Source organism: Crocuta crocuta, unplaced genomic scaffold, assembly GCF_008692635.1.
Source record: "Crocuta crocuta isolate KB4526 unplaced genomic scaffold, BGI_CrCroc_1.0 scaffold20, whole genome shotgun sequence".
Taxonomy (NCBI): domain Eukaryota; kingdom Metazoa; phylum Chordata; class Mammalia; order Carnivora; family Hyaenidae; genus Crocuta; species Crocuta crocuta.
In genome coordinates, this window is record NW_027527932.1 from 7,821,794 (window position 1) to 7,847,755 (window position 25,962).

The 25,962-nt window shown below is 38.5% G+C and overlaps 1 protein-coding gene across 2 annotated transcripts in view; it reads right to left on the reverse strand.

Annotated features, from left to right (window-relative positions):
• The window catches only part of SDCBP (syndecan binding protein), a 34,352-nt gene extending 8,618 nt beyond the window's left edge, over positions 1-25,734 (reverse strand). Inside the window, exons 1-4 of one of the 2 annotated variants that reach the window (XM_077751821.1) lie at positions 25,713-25,734; positions 10,764-10,829; positions 4,741-4,819; positions 3,445-3,554 (exon numbers count right to left, since the gene is read on the reverse strand). In XM_077751821.1, the coding sequence (XP_077607947.1) occupies positions 3,445-3,554; positions 4,741-4,819; positions 10,764-10,814 (240 nt within the window). In that variant the 5' untranslated portion in view covers positions 10,815-10,829; positions 25,713-25,734. Of the gene's footprint in view, positions 1-3,444; positions 3,555-4,740; positions 4,820-10,763; positions 10,830-25,712 lie in introns of those variants that run through there. The other variant, XM_077751820.1, reaches the window with a different exon arrangement.
• Between the last annotated feature and the right edge of the window lie 228 nt (positions 25,735-25,962).

Genomic DNA, 25,962 nt, shown 5'->3' on the forward strand with positions numbered 1-25,962 from the left:
GCGGCTGACTTCAGCTCAGGTCATGATCTCACGGTTTGTGGGTTCGAGCCCCACGTCAGGCTCTGTGCTGAACGTTTGTTCAGAACCTGGAGCTGCTTCAGATTCTGTATCTCCTTCTCTCTCTGCTTCCCCTCCACTCATTCTTTGTCTGTGTCTCTCAAAAATATGTATTAAAAAAAAAAAGAATCCAGAAGGTTCTCTGAGATGCCTCTTAGGTCTTCCATGTCCAACAGTAAAATAACAGAAAAATAGATTCTGCTTGCAGTCACGATGAAGCCAGAATTCCTCTCCTGCTATAAATAACCAGAAAACTGGAAAGATACGAGGCAGCAACTACCTCTGGACAGTGGACACTACGTGCGTAGGGCAGCAATCCCTGAAAGACGGGGAACACTTGAGGTGAGCCCGATCCTCACCTGGCTTTGTGCCCAGACCACTATGTGGACTGCAACACACAAGTACAAGTCCCAGGCAGAGCACTGTGCTCTTATAAGTGGAGAAGACAAAAATCAGGAAGGCAGAAGCAGCTAGAAAGACTACTAGAACTTACAGGGCTGACTGCCAAAAAGGAGGGAGCTACACAGAGAAAAAGCTCCAGAAATCTGTCTAGGGGTCACTTTGAACTGTCTCCTGATTACTAATCCCAGCACCCCAGTGAGACAGGGCTCCAAAGGCCCGGCAAAGGACACGCAGTGGGGGGCTGGAGGTTGAGGTTTCATGCATATCCCGCGGGGCTGGGGGCACATCCAAAGTCCTAGCAACGGGAGTGGGGTGCTCATTAAATACCCTGGGCCTTCAGCTGAGAGCCTGACGGGACACCCCGCTTGAGTACAGGGGCTACAATAACCCTATGATAAAATAAAGGCTGCCTCAGACCTACCCTCACAGTGTGTAAGATCAAACCTCTAAAGGACCGAGCTAACACACAGGTAACTGACTGAACCGCCTGCCGAGTGAGCGCCCACACTTCTGAAGCATCATGTGACTCAGCGCCTGAAAACACAAACTTCACAATATCCAATTCTGACTTAAAAAAAAAAAAAAAAAACACTCAGGAAAATGTAACCTATTAGGAGAAAAGTCAGTTAATAGAAATTCAGAAATAATAAATCAAAATTAGCAGACTGGGATTTTAAACGAGCTACTATGAATATGCTCAGTGTACTCAAGGACCAGATGGCACTTCCGAAGAATAACAGTACAGTGTTTGGAATGAAAAATTCACCAGATAGAAAAGGTTAGAAGAAATCTGCAGCAACAAAACAAAAACGAAAGAAAAAAGCAAGATGCTCAAGAATCCCAGAGATTCAGGGCACTTGGCAGCTCAGTTGGTTAAGCATCTGACTCTTGGTTTCAGCTCAGGGCATGTGGGATCAAGTCCAGTGTCAGGTTCTGTGCTGACAGCATGGACCCCACTTGGGATATTCACTCTCTCCCTATTTCTCTCTTCCCCTTCCCTGCCACACTCTCTCAAAATAAATAGACTTAAAAAAACAAAAACAAAACAAAAAAAAAAAACAACAAACCCAGAGAACCAGACACTTCAAAAATGGTTTAGGTCACCCCAGTAGGTATTAAGAAAAGACTAGGTCCAAGGCAAAGGGGGTACAGAATGTGTAGGAGGCAAAGGGAGACAACACCAACTGCAGCGTCATGATCAGTCACCAAAATAAGAATCACAGTAGCTATGGCTCCCTTCTGTGGTTGTACCTGTACATCTTCTGTAAATATAGCAATTAATCTTTTTGTTCGCCCCTACTTCCTTTACCTAAAATACATGAATTTTTTTATAGCAGTGAACTTTACACTTTTGTCTTTAGGTAACAAATACGCAGCTGGGGACGTGAGTACTAAGGAGTGATTAACACTGCACAGAGGCCGGGCCCACGGCCGCGGCCCAGACCCGGCCAGGATAACTGGCGCTGTCCCGTGCTGGTGAAAGGGTAGGAGTAACCTCCGTATATGGGCGGTACGGACTTGGCTTATACGCTCCTGGACTAAGGAGGACTTTTACGACTCTACAGGTTGTAAGCAAACAAACAAAACCACAAGAATATGCGACAGAAACCCTACGTGGCCAGCAAAGCTAAAATGCTTTAGCATGAGGGTCTCCCTTACGGGAAAGTGGACTGAACCTCAGTTTTACCAAGAATCACATCTTCTAAAAGGCAACTACGAAGCTGTTACTGATGCCCAGGAAATGACAATCTCTGTGGAACTACTGCTTGTCAGCTCCCAACCCCCCTTCTAGACTCCACCTGGTGAGGCTGCGGCTTCAAGTGTGTGGATTACACACCCTTGCTCGGGGGGCTTCTCTCAGCATCCACCACAGGTGGCCGGGATGCTGGAGGGGGACAAGCCTCCCTCTCCGTGTCCCTACCAGCACGGCCTGGGCCTCGCTCTTCATCCTGATGGCGGGAGGGGCTTCCATTCTCCAGCGTTTACTGCCACTCCCAGAACCAGCCTCGCCGCCGCAGCCCCTCCGAAGAACCAGCTCTGACGGCAGTGTCCTCTCCTCCCAGGCCTGAGGCCCAGCGCCAAGGGCCCTTCCCCCAAGCTCGTTTGGTCCTGAAAACTCCAAACTCCTCCCTGTAGCCCCAGTCCTAGAAGCAGCAACTCGTTTCTGCAATTACATCTCTGTTCCATGCCCACGTTTTTCAAGTCTTCAACTTCTTTGTCTAACTTCTTATTTTCTGTTGAGAGATCTACTGTCTACCAAATGGGCTCTGACTGATCCACGCAAGTTTTCAATAAGTATTTGGTAAATAAATAAATGCCAGGTACTGTATTAAGTACTGGGGTTATGGCAACAAGACAGACACGGACCCTGTCTTTGTGCGTTAACTATAATTATAATAAGCGCTATTCAGTGCTATGGCCTTACACCAAGGACTTTAATAAGAGGCTATGAGATACATTATATTTAACCTAGAGTCTGGGGTCTTATTACAGGGAGCTTTAGACTTCAGAGAGTTAGAAGATCATGGCCAAAAAGATATGACGGATCTGTACTTCAGAAAGATGACTCTAGCAGCAGCTTAGTACTGTCTGATAGAAGTCACTAGAGAAAGTGAAGAGATGACTGCAACAATGTGGGTTAGAAGTACCCTGAACAGGGTTACAGTAGCACTGGAGTGGGTAAAGTGAATACAACAATCATGGTGAAGACAAAATCACTAGGTCTTAGGAGCTGACTAAATGCAGAAGACTAAGGAGAATGGACTAGTCAAAGGCATCTGAAGTTTGCACTCTTCATAAGCTAGGAAAGCAGGAAAAGGATGAAAGCAGATCATGTAAGAAGCGGTACCCAGAAGGCAATCTAAAATTAGAGAAGAGAGGTCAAGGCTGAAGTTACAAATTTGTGAGTTGGCCAGAAGAGGAGAGCTTTTGTCTATGCCTATGATACGATTTTATACAATTCAAAATTAATTACACTATACGTACCCCCTGAACTGATGCTCCAGGGACCAAGGCCATATTTGCACGGACCTCTTCTTCATTTAAACTCAGCCCCATGTACTGAGAGAGCTCCGGATACAGTTTAGGGTAGAGATCTAACATAAATGAAGGAATAAGGAAAAAGGCATGAGAATGTTTAAAATGAAAACTGTTATTATGGGCTTCTACTTGTGTTTAAAAACTACATTTAATTTACAAACTATAATAAATTTAAATTAGCAGTTTGGCAAATCATCTCCTTGTCTCTGTAATGATAATTAGAAATGGGAAATACAGAAAAAGTTTAGGTGAAAAGTCATAAAATATAAATACATTTGAACTGAAATAACCTCAGATTTCTAAATAGTGACGAGTGGAAGTAATTTTTCCAAATAAATTATCTTGCCTTTTCTTCTTAAAATAAACCTATTTAAGAATTTCGTTAGCATACCACTGATCCCCACCTCAGAACTAAAATGTTTATTGTCGAGCCAGCTACTTTACAATTCATTCAATAAACACTGTTTTGAAATGATTCTTCTGCACTACAATAAAAAAAAAAGCTTAAAAATGTATTTAGTGTCAGAGAATTTAAAAAAACAGTAACCACATTCCAATGAAATCTTAGGAACAATATATTAAATAGGAACAATATATTAAATAGTATTTAACTTAGTAGCAAAGTTAGGTACATTTCCTTAAGTTCTTTTTTTACAAGATTTGTGACTTAAAATGAATTTTCTAGAAGAAACAATGCTATAAGGAGTTATAACACAAATGACTACAAAAACCTATTTAATACTCCTTTTTTATTTTAAGTCGTACTATTTAGGGGCCCTGTCCTAAATCTATAAACTCAGAAGGAAAAGGAACCAACGAGAATTATATACAGACCTCGCAGAGGTTCCACAATTTGGCGCACTTTCCCAAAATGTGTCGCTTGGAAATTTCAAACCCCACAAAGATGGAGGACAGTTCATGAAGTTCAAGAGCAGTAGCACGGGGCACAGTTCACATATACTGTTTTTTCATAAATGAATCAGTCATAAATTAGGGATTTACAGGGCTGAGATTTAACTTAATCCATTTAATTTTGATTAAATTATAAGACCTATCTTCATATTCCTAGTTCACTTTCTTGATTAAAGGATTATATTCTGAAGTAAACATTTTTTTCTGTTACTGGAACTTGAACCACATATTATGCTACAGTTTAAAAAAATTTTTGGATCTGCTGTTTCAGTAAAAGAAGGCTTAAACATGTTTCTGCTCAAGAAAAACGAACCCAAAGTATAAACCTACTTCCATCTTGAGAAATGGGAGCAGAAGCCTCAGCCAAAATTGCTGGATTGGCAGGGTTTGCAGAAAAGGCAGTTTGAGCCTGGAAAAGAAAGGAAGATTCTAACAATGCTATATATATATATTCTTAACTAAAATTCTTATATAATTTATAAGTTAAATTGAGTACTTCCAAAAAGAAACTAAAACATTTAACTCTTATTCAATAAAGTTTAATTTCAAATACTTCAGCAATGTATTTTTGAAAGGAAACCTGCAAATCTAAAATACATTTCATATTCTGAATATTTTAACATTATCATATAAAATGAAGTACCATATAACCAATATTTCATAGCGCTGTTGCAAATAAATTAGTATTTTCAAAATGCATTATAAAATATATGGCTACATATTTTATACTTTTATTACTCTTTTATTAACTACAAAATTATTTTACCTGTAGAAAAAGCTCAACCTTATTATACAGAAAGTCACATCAGAAAAACACCTAAAAATTTAAATACTCCTAAGTTGCTAATATTTTGCCATTTTGGCATATCCCACTGAAATGATCTTCATTTTAGAAACTATAAGGAGGGGGATACACTGTGCTAAATACAAAATTATTACTAAAAGTATGAAAAAGGCATACTTAGTGATTAAAATAGTATAATTTATAACTTTTACACAAACTTGTCAAAGTCATTTTGCAATGCATGTCTTTATCAAAATGCTGATGCTCAAGTATGCCAGGAAGTCCTCTCGGGCCGCCTCACAGCCCAGGTCACAGTAAGTATTCCTTTTTCCAATACAGATCTGACTTTCTGAAATCGCCATGTATATTTAGAGACAAGATTGTATAGTTGTGTGGCCCATCTTTTTTTTTTTTTTTAATTTACTTATTTTAATGTATGTTGAAGTTAGCTAGCATATGGTGCAATAGTGATTTCAGGAGTAGAATCCAGTGATTCATCCTCTACATATAACACCTAATGCTCCTCCCAACAAGTGCCCTCCTCAATGCCCCTTGCTCACGTAGCCCAACCCCTACCCACAACCCCGCCAGCAAGCCCATTTGTTCTCTGTATTTAAGAGTCTCTTATGGTTTGTCTTCCTCTCTGTTTTAATATTATTTTTGCTTCCCTTCCCTTATGTTCATCTGTTTCGTATCCTAAATTCCACATGAGTGAAGTCATAGGATATTAGTCTTTCTCTAATTTTGCTTAGCATAATACACTGCAAATGACAAGATTTCATTCTTTTTGACTGCCGAGTAATATTCCATTATAGATCCTCTTTATCCATTCATCAGTTGATGGACATCTGGGCTCTTTCCAAGGTTATATGGTCCATCTCTAATATCACTTTTTATTTAATTGGAAATTTGGGGGTTAAATAATGAAGTTTAGGGGGCTCCAGGTGGCTCAGTCAGTTAAGTAGGTTAAGCACCCATCTTCAGCTCAGGCCATGATCTCATGGCTCAAGAGTTCGAGCCCTGCATTGGCCTCTGTGCTGACAGCTGAGAGCCTGGAACCTGCTTCTGATTCTGTGTCTCCCTCTGTCTCTCTGACCCTCTCCCTCTCATGCTCTGTCTCTCTCCTAAAAATAAACATTAAAAAGTAATAAAAGGGGCGCCTGGGTGGCTCAGTCAGTTAAGTGTCTGACTTCAGCTCAGGTCATGATCTCACGGTTCATGGGTTTGAGCCTTGGATCGGGCTCTGTGCTGACAGATGCTCAGAGCCTGGAGCCTGTTTCAGATTCTCTGTCTCCCTCTCTCTGACCCTCCCTTGCTTGAGCTGTCTCTCTCTCAGGAAATAAATAAAAAACATTTTAAAAAATTTAAAAAAAAAGTAATAAAAAAAAATGAAGTTTTATACCTAACCCTGAAATTAATGCCAAGAGTAGTCACAAAGATGCTTGGAGTGATGGAAGCTTAATTTAAATAAGTACAGCCTATAAAAGTGTTGGAGGGTACTTCACTCACTCGGGTAGCAAATGTTTTGATATGCATGTTATTGCATACTTTAGTATTACTTGTTTACCATCTGTCACATTCTAAACTGAAATAAAATGCAATGATAATCTCTATAATTTTATATAGTAGTCCACAAACTCAATGTATGTTGAATTTTCAGGGTTCTTTCACCAGCTATCAGCCAAAATGAGCTAGGAGCCAGTGGACTACTTCTCTAAGGAAAAACAATGTTTTTCAGCACTCAAAGGAAATGAACTATCAAGCCATGAAAAGGCATGGAGGAAGAAGCTTAAATGCATTATTACTAAGTGAAAGAAACCAACCTGAAAAGTCTGAAAACAGTGTAATTTCAAATGTATAACATTCTGGAGAAGGCAAACTACGGAGGCAATAAAAAGACCAGCAGTTGCCAGGGATAAGTGGGGAGGAAGAGAGGAACAGGTAAGAATTTTTAGGGCCATATTTTACAATAAAGAATTCTGTAGGACACTAAATTCTGGACAATACCATGGCAGCTATGTTATGACACATTTGTCAAAACAACACCAAGTATGTAACACCAAGACTGAACCCTAACGTAAATGAACTATAGACTCTGAGTGGTAACACTGTGTCCCTGTATGCTAATCAATTATAATAAATGTACCATGCAAGCGAGGATACGGTTAGAGGGGGAAGATGTGCTCTATTTATGTGCGGCGGCGGGGGGGGAGGGGGGGTTCATTACAGGCTAACCCTCTGTAACCTTCCATTCTGCTGTGAACTTAAAACTGCTCTAAAAATAGAATTACTAATTTTTAAAAAAATTTTTAAATGTTTGTTTATTTTTGAAGGAGAGAGAGACTGTGAGCAGGGGAGGGGCAGAGAAAGAGGGAGACACAGAATCCAAAGCTGCTCCAGGTTGGGTGAGAGCCCAACACTGGGCTTGAACTCATGAGCCAGGAGATCATGACCTGAGTAAAGTCAGACACTTAACTTGGTGAGCAAGGCACCCCTATTTTATAAAACTTGTTCTTTTCCATGATCTCATGAGCCTGTGTCAGGCTCCATGCTGAGCATGGCACCTGCTTGGGACTGACTCTCCCTCTCTCTGCCCTCCCTCACTCTCATAAACTTTTAAAAATCGTTTTCTTAATGTTTAAAAATACTGTTCCTTTTTACATTTGTTATTATTTTCTATTCTTGTACTCATTCCTTTTGATCTTATCCAAGGAATACTGAAATGAGTGAAATTCCAAGGAATACTGAAATGAGGGAAATTATAGAGAAAAAGCTCTCTGCTAACAGTTATGTACTTCATTATTATATAACCTCTAATAAAAATAAAACAAAAGAAAGATGGTACATCAACGGCCTAAAGACTGTAAGCCATTAAACGTAGCAAATTATTTCACACTTACTAGAAATCTCAAACTATTAAAAAAAAAAAAAAAAAAGGAATGGGGTCCCCAAAGAGTCACTTCCAGGGCACGCACGTGCAGCCACGAGTGTCAACCTGCGGCCCCGCCTGAGACTGATGAGCACTGGATCTCTGTATCGCTGTCTCTTAAAAGCCCGTTGTGTGCAGATGTAACAACCAGAGACCCCTGTTAGGGATTCATGATGGACAGAGACTGAGGGCTGATACAATGCGAAGAGCAACAGCCTAACGGCTCCGGAAAAACAGCTCACACGGTCCGGACTGCTGGCTCGCTGCTGCAACTCAGTTTTGCTTCGTGCAGAGCATATATGGAGATCAGTATATAAACGCTCGCTGCCTCTGCAGCGGCACCTCAAGCACAAAAATAAACCTGTCTCTCTCCTAGAAAATGAAACAAGAGAAGACCAGCCCAGGACTACTGTGGCTAAAGCAGGAATATTCTTGAATGCAGAAAGAGTAAAGCCCCATGTTGCCCCCTCCTTACTCCCCGCCTTCTCGTAGAGCAGCTAGCTTCCTGCTCAGAATATAAAAGGTTTTCTCATGGAAATATCCCTATCATTTGCTTCTCCTTAAAGAGGTCGGTGTGATGTGTTCATGGCCCTCTTTATTTCCCACTCAAACATTTATAAATATCAACTTTCCTGTTTGTTTTTTAAAAATCAAAAACTTCAGCTCAAAGGCAACTATGGTTAGAGCTCAAGTCTATAAAAACTAACAAAAAAGGATGAAAACAGACTAGTCACTCTTTCAGATCCATCTGCAAATCCTCTTTAACGTCTTAATGGTTTGTTAGTCTCGAAGGCTAAATATTTCAGATATAAGCTTTTTAAAAACAGCGTATGCTTGTTCAGAGGAATTTTGCAAAAATAAAAACCATATGAGGAAAATACTGACAAAATCCTGAAGACAGAAGGGATAGAGTATTACATGACTGAACAAACCTCTTAGAACTGAAGCATCAAAGCCTTTAGCAGCCAAACAGATTTCAGAGATTTTTACCAACCACATTTTAATATCCTAAGTGGATTTATAATGTAAAATATGTATTCATGATGTCCACCCATCTACCCATCCATTGCTGCTGTAAAGTAATAATTCCAGCCATACAGCTGCTACTATTATTGGTGGGGGGTTTTCACCCTGGAAAGGCCAACATTTTGCCTAAAAAACATTTACATACTTGAGGTTGCTTAAGACTTCTCACAGGCTTGTAATGTGTAAAAACTTTTTAATTTTTTTTTATTGTTCATTTATTTTTGAGGGAGCGAGCACGCGTGGATGAGGAGCAGGGGAGGGGCAGGCAGAGAGAGAGAGAGAGGGAGAGAGGGAGGGAGGGAAGGAGGGGTAGGTAGACATAGAATCTAAAGCAGACTCCAGGCTCTGAGCTGTCAGCACGTGGCCTGATGCAGGGCTCTAACTCACAAACAGCAAGATCACAAACTGAGGAAGTCAGATGCTCAACCGGATGAGCCACCCAGGTGCCCCTATAATAAACTGCTGATAGATATTTTTATGTCTGTTAGATAATTATTAAGTAAATCTTACGTAAACAAGGGTCTTCAGGATAAGAAGCTCTGAAGTAATTAACAACTCAAAAAATCTCATCACATTTATCCTATTAAAAAGGTTTTAGGACTAACAAAGGAAAACAGGGAGTTTGATTTACCTTGTCAAATTCAAAGAATAAACAACAGCTGACAAATTCAGTTTATTTATAAGAGATCAAGTTGAAAATAAACTGCAACAAAGGTAGGTTCGTTAAATACTACAAATTATACCAGTTGAAGAGAAAAACTTACAAAAACATCAAGAATTGAGCCCTATTTCCAACTTTCTTAAGCAGAAGCCTTGATCCTCATTCAAAAACAAAATTTTCTTTTAAGTTTATTTATTTATTTTGGGAGAGAGGAAGAGCACACACAGGGGAGGGGCAGAGAGCGAGGGAGAGAGAATCCCTAGCAGGCTCTGCTCTGTCAGCCCAGAGCCCAAAACAAGGCTGGACCTCATGAACTGTGAGACCATGACCTGAGCCAAAGTCAAGAAATGTCCTCTTGCCTATCTGGGCCACCCAGGGGCCTGCCCCGCAAGCATCGGTCTTGAAAACGAAGACTCACATCAAGTACTACAAAAATGTTTGACTTAATGAAATGCATTTAGAGGACAAACACGTGAAATGTCTGCCATTTATACCTAAAAGGAAATAAATCACTTCACTTTCATTGTGCTTTTACACTACTTTTAAAAGCATTCACCATTTCTGTAATTTTTAACTTCGAAGAAAAGGCAAAGAATCATTTTAATAATTAGTCATATCTGAAGATCCAAGAGAACAAGGTACTAACTTTAAACAAAACTACGAACCGTCTAAGGAGTTGAAGTGTATTTTACCAACTTAATTATACAATAGTAAAATGTTAGTCTTATAATCAACCTATCTTTAAAGAGTTTACGTCCAGTTTTAAAGAATACCCCATGCCCATTAATTCACAGTGAAATAAAAAAGAATCGGTAGTTTTTCTGTACCTTTTTAGTCTGCAATTAATAAACTGTACAAATGAATGCATCTGCTATTTAAGTTTTTTGCTCACTTCACCTATAACTAGAATGTTATGACAATTTTTTAAAAGTACATACACAACTTAAACATACCTGAATAACTTTGTCTACCTTCAGGTCCTCAAGAGATGGGTACAGAGACATTTTTGCAGGATTTTTCTAAAGGAAAAACAAAAATAAATTTCTGTAATTAAAATTTCATTGAAATTTATATAATATGCATACCCAACAACATATACACCAGCAATACATATGAACATCTGTAAATTTTTAACACAGTAAGAAACATCTGAACTGTAAAACACATGGAAAAATATGTACATCTATCCTACACTAAAAACTGATTACTGGTCATCAAAGTATCTCTCCCTCCCTTACTACTACTACCACCAAACTAAATCCACTGCAGATTTTAAATTTCTCTTCCGGGAAAAGTCCATTTCAGAAGTTTAGAAAAATCAAAGAGTTTATGTGGCTTACCTAGCATACACAAGTGCTCAGCAAAAGTGCAAGGATTATATCCTAACAAAACCCTAAAAGAGTTCCTATGCAGTATCTATAGAGTCTCCATCACTAGGAAAAATACACACACACACACACACACACACGTAGTTGAACACAAACAATATGCAGCAATTACTGACAATAGTTTTATCTTTAGGACACGTGAATAATACAAATATTAAGAGACTAAGATGATGGAAATTTTTACATGAAAAAAAATTTTTAATATTTATTTTTGAGAGAGAGAGAGAGACAGAGCATGAGCAGGAGAGGGGCAGAGAGAGGGAGACACAGAATCCAAAGCAGACTCCAGGCTCCGAGCTGCCAGCACAGAGCCCGACGCAGGGCTCAAACTTGGGAACCATGAGATCATGACCTGAGCAGAAGTCAGATATTTAACTGACTGAGCCCCCCAAAGTTTTTACATTTAAAACGTTTCTATACTGTTCAATGTTTTTAGTGACCATGAATTGCTTTTTCTAGTAATTTAAAACAAAGCTCTTTAAAAGTATTACAAGGATACGTACTTTAAAATTTTGTTTGGCTATTTTGAAATACCTATCTGGTACCTTTTTTAAAGCCAACAAAACAGAATATATCCTACACTGGCAGAGGGTAGGTATGAGAGATTCTGGAGCTGGCTATCATCTTATCACCTCCCCTCTCCAAATCCATGCATTCCTTGAGGTCTGCGAAATGGAGATGGGCCCTTTAAGGATGGCTCCGGGGCCAGCGAGAACGGGTTAAGCTGTGAGTGCAGGGAGCTGGAGATACAAGGGAGGAGAAAGGGTTTCCCTTCCAGGTTCCAAGACAGACTCAGGCAAGGCTCCCGCAGCGCCTGCTTCTCTAGCACCTTGCTCTTGGCAGGGAGCAGCTCCTTGAGCGCTGAGTCCTGCGGTGCACAGAACCGGTACTGGCCCCCCCGCACTGGCCCCCACAGTTGCCCAGCACTGGCCCCCGCACTGGCCTCTGCACAGGCCCAGCACGGTGCTGAGCAGTGTCCCGGCCTGCTGCCACCTACCCGCCAGGCACCCGCCCACGAAGACCTCTCCCTAACACGCCTCGCGTGCGACAAGTTTCCAGGCGCGGCAGCAGCCTGGCTCCCGCCAGCACTGCTAAGGGAGAACTGCCAGCAGGTCTGCCTTTGAGAAACCAACTTCCCATCCCCCGGGCAGCGCCCGCACGCTCCGGCGGGCCGGCTCTCAGGCGCAGGGAGAGGGCGGCCTCTTCCCGGGCACANGCCCCGCCTGTGGTCGGGAGATGCGGATTAAATCTGCTCTTCCGATAGTCATTAGCGTTCTCTCTACTTTTTACTAACCGCCTCCTGTTCCTTTACCGGGTTACAGTTAATAATAATTCTGTCCACGAAACTTTCACTATTTAAATTACTGTAGGATTTCCGCTGCTGGAATGGATGCTGAACCACCGTACTTTTTAAAAATCTGTATCCTTCACATACCATAAAATTCACTTTTAAAAGATCCAATTCTACAGCTGTCATATGTCTCCAGTTGTGCCCCCATCCCTACCAGCTAGTATTAGAATATTACCATCACCTCAAAAAGAAACTAGACGCCTATCCATTCGCCCCCTCCCCCCAGCTCTAGGCAATTAAAAATCTACTTTTTGCTTCTTCATTTGCCTACTCTGGACATTTCATTTAGAATCCACAAAATATGCTAACTCTTGTATTTCTTTCTTTCACTTAATAATGCTCTCCAAGTTCAACCATGAAGTGGCAAGTACCAACACTGCACTCCTTTTTATGACTACGTAATATTCCATTGCATGGATACACACTATGTTTCCGGGATCCGTTCATCACTCAGCAACGCCTGGACTATCATGAACAATGCTGCTAATGATGCTAATGAACACTTCCATCTAAATTTTTCTGTAAATGTAGATGTTTAATTCCCCTGTCACACGTGGAAGAGTAGAACTGCCGAGTCACGTTGGAATTCGATGGTTAACTTTTTGAGGAGCTGTCGAACTGGTCCCCAAAGTGCCTGCACCATCTGCCACTCCCACAGCAACAAGTAAGGGGGGCCCGGCTCCTCCTGTTTTGGCCAACGCTTGCTACTGTCTTTCCTACGACAGCCACCCTAGCGGGTGTGGAGCGGGTCCCACTAGTTCTGATTTGGATTTCTCCCATCAGTAATGATGTGCAGCATCTTTCCACTTGGTTACCGGCCATCTGTATATCTTAGGGAAAGTGTCAATTCAAATTCTACATGTACTTTATTACTTTCTTTTTTTTTTTTTTGCCTAATTTTCCTGGGATAGAAGCTCCAATAAAATGCCAAATAAAAATGGCCTGATAGTTTTTAAGGGAAAAATAGAACTTAGTTTATGAATAAAATACGAATTCATGAGAAAGCACAATTTTAAAAATGGCTTAATTCTATTAATCCGGGGGGGAGGGGGAAATGGGACTAAATCATTTCTCTAGCAGCTTCCCCCTTAAACACATTTATTTACATTTCCAACCATTTAATCAACATCATAAAATCATCTGAAATTCACTGGAACAAATGCTGACTTTTAATCTAGTACTATTTCTCTTTTTGGTTTCTACTTTTAGTTTTGCCGCTGGCCACCTACATGGTCCCCTTTTCCTCATGAAAAATGAATTGGATGAGTGGTACATTTTGAAACTCAGTGAGCTCCCTCAGAAATTTTCCTCGTCTATGCTTTTTCTAAAATTTAGTTTCAAGTTTGCTCTAAGTATGCTGACCTTAATTAACTCTCACCACTCTTCTAAATTACAAAAGATTCCTCAATGATTTTCCTTCACAAACGATTTTTGTGGCCTCATTTCACATGACTTCCTTTAAAGCATTACAACTTTCCAGCCACAAACTACTTGCTGTTCCCCATCCAGATCAGGCACTCCGGTGCCCCGTATCTTCGCAAAAGCTGCCTCCTCTTCCCGGAATGTCCCTCCAGGACTCCTCTATCAAATCCCAGTCAAGAGCCACTTCTGTGAGGACCCCTTCGATGACCCCAGTCTGACACCGTTTGTCTCAAGGCACCAGTTTCACTCTGCCTTTCGTTATGTGGCTAGTTTATGTTTATCTCTGTTCTTGAGGCCCAGGCCTTTAATTTCTTATTTATCTAGCGTGATGTCTTATCCTAAAAGAAGTCAAATGTTTACTAAACTTTTACCAATATTGTCAAAATAGCAGTAAAGATATCTTTCAAACATTTACTGAAACGTACAATTTCCTTCTCTTGCGAGTCTACATATTTGAACACACACTGTTAAAATTTTTCCAAGATAATAATAAATTCTTGTATTGCTTTTCTGAAAGGCTCCATTAACTTGACTGAGTTAATCTTTGATCTACTGTTAAGTGTCAAAAATAAGTAGCTCTTACTGAAAAACTACAAAGCTATCTTTGAAAAATCCTTCAAGTATGGTTGGAATTTCAGAATGACTAATGATGAGATTTAAGGGGATTGTGAAAATAATTCTAATTACATCAGTATGTGAACTCTCATTTCACTTTCTCTTAAAAGGCCCCTCACACACTATCATTGTAATGACTACACAACTTTGTTTCTAGGCCTCCTCTGCAGCTGAGAATCCACTGGTACACATCCTACTGACTGAGATTTGTAGGCAAACATCTTGCCATCGTTCTACTCGAAGAGTCTGGCACAACATCCCCGACTATGGCAGCTTTGCTGCACCGGTCTGATGCCCGAGAAGAACTGGTGTTCTCCACTTACCCCTACACCGGGTTTGGCCCACGCTATGCAACCTCACGGGCTCTGAACTCTCTCCATGCATAATGAAGGATCCTTTGCATCCTAAGCCTTAGAAAATAACCCCCAAAATTAGTTTCTACTAAGAGGTTTCTCAGAGCTTGGGATAGTGCCAGGGGTTTTTTTAGAACATCTAAAAGTAAAAACTACCCTACTCTTCTGCCTCAGTATCCAGTTTCCCATTTGACTTTCCATCTCGTCAGGGCAAGTCAGGGTAACTTCCTTGGAGTCTTTATATTTGTGCGGACTAAAATTCTCCATAATTCAAATGCCATATCGGACATTTCAGAACAGCTAGTTAATCTGCCTTCTCGCTTCAACACTCTAGTTAATAAAACAGGAAACACATTAGTAAGGACTTCCAGATAATATCCCCGGGAATGGCAACACACGCCATTTTCGGAGTTGCTGACCTCACTCAATCAAACCAATCTCCATACCTGGTCTCCATTTTCAAAAATGGTGTGACTGTTTAAGTTAAAATAACGTTTGCTTGCTTTATTTAATCTGAGCTATTACCCTAAATCTCAGGATGATGAAAATTCGGTACTGCAGAATAACTGCTGTTAAACTGCCGTGCAGCAGGCCCGGGGCCCTAGCATCTGTAGGTGCTGCCCAGAAGACGCCCCTGCCTGCCTGGCTCTGGAGGCCAGCAAGGCTCAAGCTCATGAATCCCGTAAGACTGGTACAAACAGAAACAGCTGTTAACAGGCGCTCTTCCCCAGGGCACACGGCAGAGACAGCAGACTGGAATAAGTGCACCCCCGGTGTTTCTTGGAAAGAAGTCTATTAGCTTATCTTCATAGCTGTGACCTGAAGAACAGGTTTCTAAATAAACACACACCTAGGACTGACTACAATTCTCTCCAGAGACTGGGGAGGCCACTGGATGCCACGTGTGAACTCTCCCTCCGCCTCATTGCAGGTCGTTTGGTGTCTGCAAGAAAGGAGCTAGTGTACAGGTCTGGCACACCCCTGGCTAAGCAGGCACTGGTGGCCCGGAAGCTGCAGTCACAGGTTCAACAGGCCTGTAACAAAGACAAAAACAAAACAATACAAAAAAGCTAAAAGCAAAAACAGCTGGCTATCACCATAGGGCTCTACACAGAATGAGCCCACAGAAATCTCCTCCCGAAGGGGACACGTGTGCAGACTAAGAGCTGCTGCCTGAGGGTCTAGCTTCCCACCGGTGCTCGCTGAGGTCCTTTGGAACACTGAAGGATCTTGACACACCCTCAACTACCAGTAACAACTAAGAATAAAGTAGGCCATTTGGACAACTGAAAAGCTATGAGAGACAAGAACAGCTCAATCAGAGTTAACTGATGAGGTTCATCTCTTAAAGTGAAGTGTCACTCAAAACTAAGCGATGGCTTTTTAATCTGATCACTGAAATCAACAGAAAGTCAAGGAAAATGGAATATGTTCCAAGTAAGAGAACAAGATAAAACCTCAGTAGAAGACCTTAATGAAATACAGATAAATGCTTCACCTGATCGAGTTCAAAATAAGTCATACTGATGCTCACCCAGCTCTAGAGAACAATGGATGAAAAAGTGAGAACTTCAAGACAAAATACATGAAAGTACCAAGCAGAAATCACAGAACTGAAAAACATAAGAACTGAACACAACAACAGACTAAATGAGGTAGAACAAAGATTCCGTGAACTTGAGTACTAGAACTAAACCAATCAGAGTGGAAAATAAAAAAGAGAGAGGAAGAGAAACAAAAACGGAAGGAAGGAAGGAAGGAAGAAAGGAAGAAAGAAAAGAGAAAGTAAAGATAGCTTAAGAAACGAACAGGACATCAAGTAAATCAACATTCCCGTTATAAGGGTCCCAAAAGGAGAAGGGAGAAAGGGGCAGAAAACTTCTCTAACAAAATAATGGCTAAAAGCTTCCCCAAGCTGGGGAAGGAAACAGATATCCAAGTCCAGAAGTCCAAAAAGTTCCAAATAACGTGAGCCCACAGAGACCCATGCCAAAACACATTATAGTTAAATGTCAAAAGTTAACAAAGACAAAGAATCTTGAAAGTGGCAAGAGAAAACAACCTGTTACGTACAAGGGCGTCCCCGTAAGACTACAAACAGAGCTTTTCAGCAGCAACTTTGTAGGCCAGAGAGAGTGGCATAATATAAAGTGCTAAAAGAAAAAAAAAAATGCCACCAAGAATACTCTACTTACCAGACTGTCCTATAGATTTGAGGGAGAGATAACAGGTTTTGCAGACAAGCAAAAGCTAATGTAGTTCATCACCACTAGATCAATCTAACAAGAAACCAAAAGGAGCTAATTATAGGAAAATGTAAGAAAGTATGAATCTCACTTGTAAAAGTAAATATATTGTAAAATTCTGAATAATCTAAAGCTATAAAGCTGTAATCACTTACAAAGCTATTATGAATGCTAAAAAAATTAAAATATAAGTATAATAATAGATAAATGTAAATTATGACATCAAAAATATAAAATGGGGGGAGTAAAAATGTAAAGATAAGGATGCTCACTTGCCACTTTTATTCAATACAGTACTGGAAGTCCTAGCAAGAACAATTCGGCAAGGGAAAAAAAGGCATCAAAATTGGAAAAGAAGAAGCTGAAACTGTCTCTATTTGTAGGTAACATATTATATATTTAAAAAAAACCCTAAAGATTCCATCAAAAAACTGTCCGAATAAACAAGTCCAGTAGAGTTACAGTATAAAAAAAATTAATAAACAAAAATCACTTGCATTTCTATACACTAAGAAACTAAAAATTAGGTGAAAGACCTATATACTGAAAATATAAGACAATGATGAAAGAAATGGAAAATGATACAAATAAATGAAAAGATATTCTGTGCTCATAGACTGAAAGAATATTGCTAAATGTCCACATTTCCCAAAGCAATCTACAGATTTAACAGAATCTCTATAAAAATTCCAACAGCATTTCAACGAACCAGAATAAGTAATCCTAAAATCTGTATGGAAGCACAAAAGATTCCAAAACGCCAAAGTAATCCTGAAAGAACAAGAACACTGGAGGTTTCCCCATTTCCACATTTCAAATTACATTACAAAGCTATAGTGACCAAAACAGTACACTATTAGCATAAAAACAGACACATGGAGAAATAGAACAGAAAAAAGAGCCCAGAAATAAACCCATGGTCAATTAACTCATGACAAAGAAGCCAAGAACACACAATGGAGAAAAGACAGTCTCTTTAATGAATGGTGCTAAGGAAACTGAAAGACACATATGCAAAACAATGAAATTGGACCAGTATTTTATATCATACAAAAAATCAACTAAAAATGGATTAAAGACTTGAACATAAGTCCTGAAAGCCTGTAGGAAAAAAAAATATGGATGTTAGGGGCACCTGGGTGGCTTAGTCGATTAAGCATCCGACTTTGGCTCAGGTTATGATCTCGTGGTTCCTGAGTTCGAGCTCCACGTAGGGCTCTGTGCTGACAGCTCAGAGCCTAGACCCTGCTTTGGATTCTGTGTCTCCTTCTCTCTCTCTCTGTCCCTTCCCCATTTGTGCGCTCTCTCTCTCTCTCTTAAAAATAAACATTAGGAAAAGATTTTTTTTTAATATATAGATGTTAAGCTCCTTTACATTCATCTTGATGATGATTTTTTGGATGTAACACCAAAAGCAAAGAGCAAAGGCAAGAATACAAAAATAAATAAGTGGGAAGAAAACTAAAAACTTCAGAGCAAAGATAACAATCAACAATCAAAAAGGCAACCTACAAAATGGGAGAAAATATTTTCATGTCATATATTTGATAAGTTAATATCCAAAATAAAGAACTCATACAACACACACACACACACACACACACCTGATTAAAAAATGGGCAAAGGACTTGAATAAACATTATCCCAGAGATGACATACAAATGGCCAACAAGTATATGAAAAGGTGCTCAACATGATTAATCATCGGGGAGCTGCAAATCAAAACTACAATGAGATATCGTCTCCACCTGTTAGAATGGCTATTATCAAAATGACAAGAAATAAGTGTTAGTGAAGATATGGAGAAGAAGAAACCCTTGTGCATAATTGGTGGGAACGTAAATTGGTGCAACCACGGTTGAAAACAGTACAGAGATTTCTCAAAAAATTAAAAACAGAATTACCACATGATTCACCAATTCCACCTGTGAGTATATACCTGAACACAAATACCAACATAAAAAGATATCTGTACCTCCATGTTCAAAGAAGCACTATTTAAAAGTCAAAATACAGAAGCTACGTAAGTGTCCATAAGTGGGTGAATAGGTAAAGAAAATGTGGTATATGTACACAACGGAATATTTTCAGCCATAACAGAGAAGGAAATCTTGTCATTCATGAGTAGAGGAATGGAAAAGAAAATGTAAGACACACAAACACACAATGGATATGTGGCAGCCATAAAAAATAGGACATCTTACTATTTGCAATAACACAGACAGACCTTTTAGGCATTATGCTACATGAAAGAAAAAAGTCAAAGAGAATAATCATATCATCTTGATTATATGTGGAATCTAAACAACAACAACAACAACCTCATTGATACAGAGAACAGACTGATAGTTGCCAGAGGCGGGGGGAGGTAAGGGATGAGCAAAATGGGTGAAGGGAGTCAAAAGGCACAAAATAAGTTAAGTCCTGAAGATGTGATGTACAGTATGATGATTGAAGCTAATAATGCTATACTGCATATTTGAAAGTTGCTAAAAGAGTGAATCTTAAAAGCTCTCACCACAAGGGGAAAAAACTACGTGTAGTGGTGGCTGTTAATCAGACTTATTGTGATCATTTCACATTATGTACAAATATAGAATCATTATTTTACACACCTGAAACTAACGATGACATATGTCTACTGCATCTGAACTTTAAAATTTTTTTAAATTAAAAAATATAGTTGGGGGGGTGGAAGCCAAGTCTTAAGTCTCAGCTCTGCCACCAACTTAAGTTGCTTTCCAGGGTCTCAACTTAATGTATGATACAGTGTATCAACAAAGTCTCTTTCTTGTAAGCAAGGAACAAATTTTTAGAACCCATTTGTTTCTTAAATATCTGCCACCACAAACTATATTCCTGGAACTCGTCAACAGCAAAGGCCTTGAATGTTCTAGTCCCATAAGTTATTTTCATAGGAAGGCAGCATATCAAACTATTCCCTTATTTAAACATAGAAGTAGCCTAATTAGCTTACAATTACTGTAAAATAAAATATGGTACAAAACATTTTTAATTAGCACAAGAAACAACAAATGCACATCAGTAAAGTCACCTAAAGTACACTTACAGCCCCTTATCCACAAGGGACACATTCCAAGACCCCCGGTGGGTATGTGAACTAGTTATAGTACTGAAGCTATATGTACCACACTCTTTCCTACACATATATACCTATGACAAAGTCTCAAGCACACTAAGAAATTAACAATAAAACAATTATAAAAACATACTGCAAAAGTGACATGAATGTGTTCTCGCTCTCTAAAGATCCTTTGCACTGTACTCACCCTTCTTATGATGTTAGGTAACAAAATGGATGAGGTGAGGTGAATGACACAGGCATTGTGACCTAATGTTAGGCGACTACAGACCTTCTGATAATACATCAGAGAAGAATCATCTGTTTCCAGACCACACCTGAACATGCAGATTAAGGTGAGACTACTATAATACCATAAAACAGCAAATAAAAATCAGCTTAAGGTCCTAACCCAGCATTTCTTCAAGTTTAAAGTCCATTAATGATAAACTAGAAATGTTAACAAAGATTCCAGATTCCTAGCCCAGAAAGTGAAGCAGTCAAGTCTGGAGTTGGGTTCAGAAATCTGCCCTCAACACTGTGTACCATCAGGGTCCAATGGACCCAATTTTAATTTCTGAGTTCCTTTTTTCTAGTTCTATTTAGTGACTTTTTCTGTTTCATGCAGATCTTATAAAGAACAAAGAGGAAGAAAAACCTTTAAATGGAGGAAAATCACTCTATCTTATAAATTTAATAAGGGCTCACATGGACTTTTTAATAAAACTAACATCTATTCTTTAGTGAACTGATTTTAGTGAATTTATTTTCCTCTGTCTTAAAACACCTATTTCATCAATCTACAAATTATTTCATCAGAATTCACCAGTTACCCCCCACTATGCTGAAATAATAAAAAGATCACCTAGAATGATGCAGTAGTAAAATAACTGCACTCTTTCATCCTTCAGTTTGTATTGGCCCAAGTATTGCATCCTCTTTCAAAAATATATATACTCTTTAGACACCACATTTGTAGCTTATTTTCTAAAAAAAGTATCCCTTGAACACTTTGGATTTTTCACTTTTCACCCACGATGGAAAAGAGCAGGAAACTGAAGGAGGAAGATATTTATTAGACAAATCAGAAGACAACACAAAGTGACAAGGAGCTCTACTATAGACTCTTATAGTAAGGAGGAAATTGATCACATAAGCAAATCACAGACCATGAGTTTTCAGATGACAATATCCTAACAGCAATTCTTCAAGTTTAAGAATAAGTAAACATATACCTCTAATAAAGAAATGTGACTTGTCACTCAGTTAGTTTTACTAAAATATTGCCATCTTTTTACTCTTTTATATCTGTGCACCAAAATTTACTTGATATGGCTTTTAAATGGCCAAATGAAGGTTGGTGTTTAAACAAAGATGACTAGAAGGAAACTAATGTAGAGAAACTTTATAAAACTCAACAAATTATCCTGATTGATGTTATAATATAAAGTATAAATGAAAATTCTCTGCAAATATAGAACAAAGATGGTCTTCCTCTCAATAAAATAACGGGACATTAATATTTGCAAAAGTACTGCATTTTGAGAATGCAAATACAAAAATTACCAGATGGCAATGAAAGAATCTATTAGAGATGTATTTAGGAACTAGAATCAGTATTGTTTTGACAACAAATTTCATGAAGGAGAACCGAAAGTAATGATAAGCGAGAACATATCACATACATATTGAAATGGAAACAATATTTATAAGATGGACACATGCTAATTTCATGCATGATAGTTGATGAGCAATTGGTTGTATTCCAAAAGATGTTGCCCATTTCAGCTTTATATGCTTTCAAATCCAGGAAAATTTAGAATAAAATGTGGGTTTCTTATGTCCAGTTGTTAGTAAAATCGTGTTTCTGGTAAAACTGTGCTTCACTGTCCCTTTGCTTTTACTTCTACAAATTTTTCATAAGGTGAACTAAAATATAAAAAATAAAAGAAGTGTGCATTGGGCTTAGATGGTAAATGGCGATGACCATGTATTACAGTACACTGAGGATTAATAAGTATTATATATGGTTCATAAATGGTGTCAATGAACTCACTCTGATAAAGTCCTTAATGGCTATAGAGTGATGGTTCTCAAACTTGGTTAATCATCAGATGGAATTACCTGGGCAATAGGTAAAAAGAGCTTCCCAGGCTGACGCAGACCATGGGAGGACTTAGGAACTCTTCTTTTTAATAATTATCCAAGGAGATTCTCATGATAAGCCATTGTGAAATGTGGCCATATAAAGTCTACTGTTATGTAGAATACTTTTTTCTTACCCATAGGGTTACATATCTGACTTGTTGGACTGGCAAAAATCCGAAGTCTGACAACACTCTGATAGTAAGGTTCTGAGAAACACTGATACATTGCTTCTCAGTCTTGTGGCTAAGATCAAGTGAGATACACTCATACATTATTAGTGGAAGTGTAAACTAGGGCAATTTCCAGACAGAAATTTGCAGTATCTACCAAAATTATGAACAGAGTGCAATACTACTTCACGTCTTCAGTCCACAAAAATATTTGCATATAAAGAATGACTTATGTAAAAACTTATTCATTGAAGCACCAACTGCATTAGCAAAAGACTTCTAAGGAGGAAGTTCTATATATACGCTAACATTGAAAGAGGTCTAAAATATCATTAACTGATTTAGAGCAGTGTATAAAATATACTAATATATGTGTTACAAGTAAGAGGGAACTTAAAGAACTAAAAAAAGAAGTACAAACTAAGCCCAAAGCTAGCAGAAGTAAAGAAATCATAAAGATCAGAATAGAGATAAGTGAACTAGAGAACTCAAAAAATGGGAGGGGGAAAAGAAAAAAATCAATGAACCAGAAAGTTGGGTCTTTGAAGAAAATCAACAAAACTTACAAACCTTTTGCTAGACAGACTAAAAAATAGAGAAAACTCAAAATACTAAAATCAAAAAATGGGACTATTAACATTGATTCTGCAAAAATAAAAGCCTACCAAAACTAAATCACAATTAAATTCAAAATTTGAATATACCTGAAACAGGTGAGAAGACTAAATCAGTAATCTCGTATCTCTCAACAAATAAAAGCCCTAACCCTGAAGCTTCATTGGTGAATTCTAAACATTTAAAAAGGAAATCCAGTCCTTCTCAAAACTGAAGAGAAGGAAACACTTCTTAACTCATTCTCTGAGGACATCATTAACTTGATATCAAAGCAGCCAGACAGTCACTCCAAAAAAGAAAACTACAGACCAACATTCCTTATGAAAACTGACGCAAAAATCCTCAAAATACAAGCAAATGAAATTCAACAGCACATTAAAGGATTATACACCTTTCAATAAGTGGGATTTTTTTTCTTGGAATCCAAGGGTGGTTCAACATACCAAAACTAATGAATGTAATAGGTCACATCAACAAAATGAGGAGGGAAAAAAAAAAAACATGATCATCTCAACTGATGCAGTAAAAAAAAAAAAAAAAAAAATTTGATAAAATTCGACAGGCTTTCCTGATAAAAACACTCACCAAATTAGGAATAGAAGAAAACTACATCCATTATTAAAAGCCATACATGAAAACCCAACACCAAACACCATAGTCAGTGGTGAAAGACTGTATGTTTTTCCTCTGAGATGAGGAACAAGGCAAGGAAACCCACTTTTTCCATTTCTATTCAACATAGTACTGGAAGTTCTAGGACAGCAATTAGACAAAAATAAGAAATAAAAGGCATCCAAACTGAAAAAGAAGGAAAATGATCTGTGCATATTATATGATGTATATGTGTAGGGTATAAAAACCTCTAAAGACTCCACACACAAGAAAAAGCTGTTAGAATAAATTCAGCAATGTAGCAAGATACAGTCACTGCACAAAAATTATCTACATTCCTATACATGAAAAATGAACAATCTGAAGATTGTTATTGTCTTACAATAGCATCAAAAAGAATAAAATACTTAGGGATTTAATTAATTTGTCAATCAAGAGATGAAAGACTGTACAATGAAAACTACAAAACACTGCTGAAAGAAATCAAAGAGGATATAAATAAAATGAAACACATCCCATGTTCATGGATTGGTAGACTTAATATTCTTAAAATGTCAATATCATCCAAAGTGATCTCAAGATTTAATGCAATCCCTATCAAAATCACAAATGAGTATTTTTCAGGAATAGAAAAACCCATCCTAACATTCATATGGAATCTCAAGGGACTCAAATATCCAAAACAATCTTGAAAAAGGACAAAAGTGAAGACACACACTTCCTGATTTCAAAACTTACTATAAGGCTACAGTAATCAAAACAGCAGGGTATCAGCAAAATAGCATACAGATCAATGGAAATGAATAGAAAGCCTAGAAATAAACCTTCAAATATATGGTCATATGATTTTTGACAAGAGTGCGAAGATCATTCACTGAGTAAAAGACTTTTCAACAAATGGTGCTGGGAAAATTAGATCTCTGTGTGCTAATGCATAAAGGTGAATCCTTACCTAACACCATTTACAAAAATTAACTCAAAATGGATAAAGGACCTAAATTTAAGAACTAAAACAATAAAACTCTTAGAAGAAAACATAGGACAAAAGACTCATGAATTTGGATATGGCAGTAATTTTTTGGACATGATATCAAGGCACAGGTAACAAAAGAAAATATACACATCGGACTTCATCAACTTTTAAGATTTTGTACATCAAAAGATGCCATCAACAGAGCAAAAAAGCCAACACATAAAATGCGAGAAAATATTTGTAAATCATATATCCGGTAAGGGATTAATACCAAGAATATTTAGAGAACTACTAAAACTCAACAAAAAGCCAACAAAACTAGCAAAGGGCTTCAAGAGACATTTCTACAAATAAGATACAAGAATGGCCATAAACACATGCAAAGATGCTCAACATCATTAATCATTACAAAAATGCAAATCAAAACGAGGAGATACCTCCTCACACCCATTAGGACGGCTGCTGTAAAAACAAAAACAAAAAACAAGTACTGAGGGAAAACTGATCAGACACATTCAAAAGAATGAAACTGAATCACTTTCTTACACCACACACACAAAATAAACTCAAAACGGATTAAAGACCTAAATGTGAGACTTGAACCATAAAAATCCTAGAAGAGAGCCCAAGCAGTAATGGTTTCTAACATGGGCTATAGCAATATTTTTCTAGATACGTCTCCAGAGGCAAAGGAACCAAAAGCAAAAATTAACTATCAGGACTATATCAAAACAAAAAGTCTTTGCACAGCATAAGAAACAATCAACAAAACTAAAAGGCAACCTATTGAATGGGAAAAGATATTGCAAATGACAGATCTGATAAAAAAAAAAAATTAGTATCCAAAACACATAAAGAACTCATACAACTCAAAGCCCAAAGAACAAATGATCCGATTAAAAAAATGGACAAAAGACGTGAACAGACGTTTCTCCAACCGAGACTTCCAGATGGCCATCAGACCCATGAAAAGACAGTCCACATCACTCTCAATAGGGAAGTGCAAATCAAAACTACGACATCACCTACCACCTATCAGAATGGCTATAATCGAAAGCTCAAGAAAAGGGGCCCCTAGGTGGCTCAGCTGGTTAAAGTTCTGACTCTTGGTTTCAACTCAGGCCACGATTTCAGTTTCGTGGTTTCAGGCCCTGACCTGGGCTCTGTGCTGGCGGTG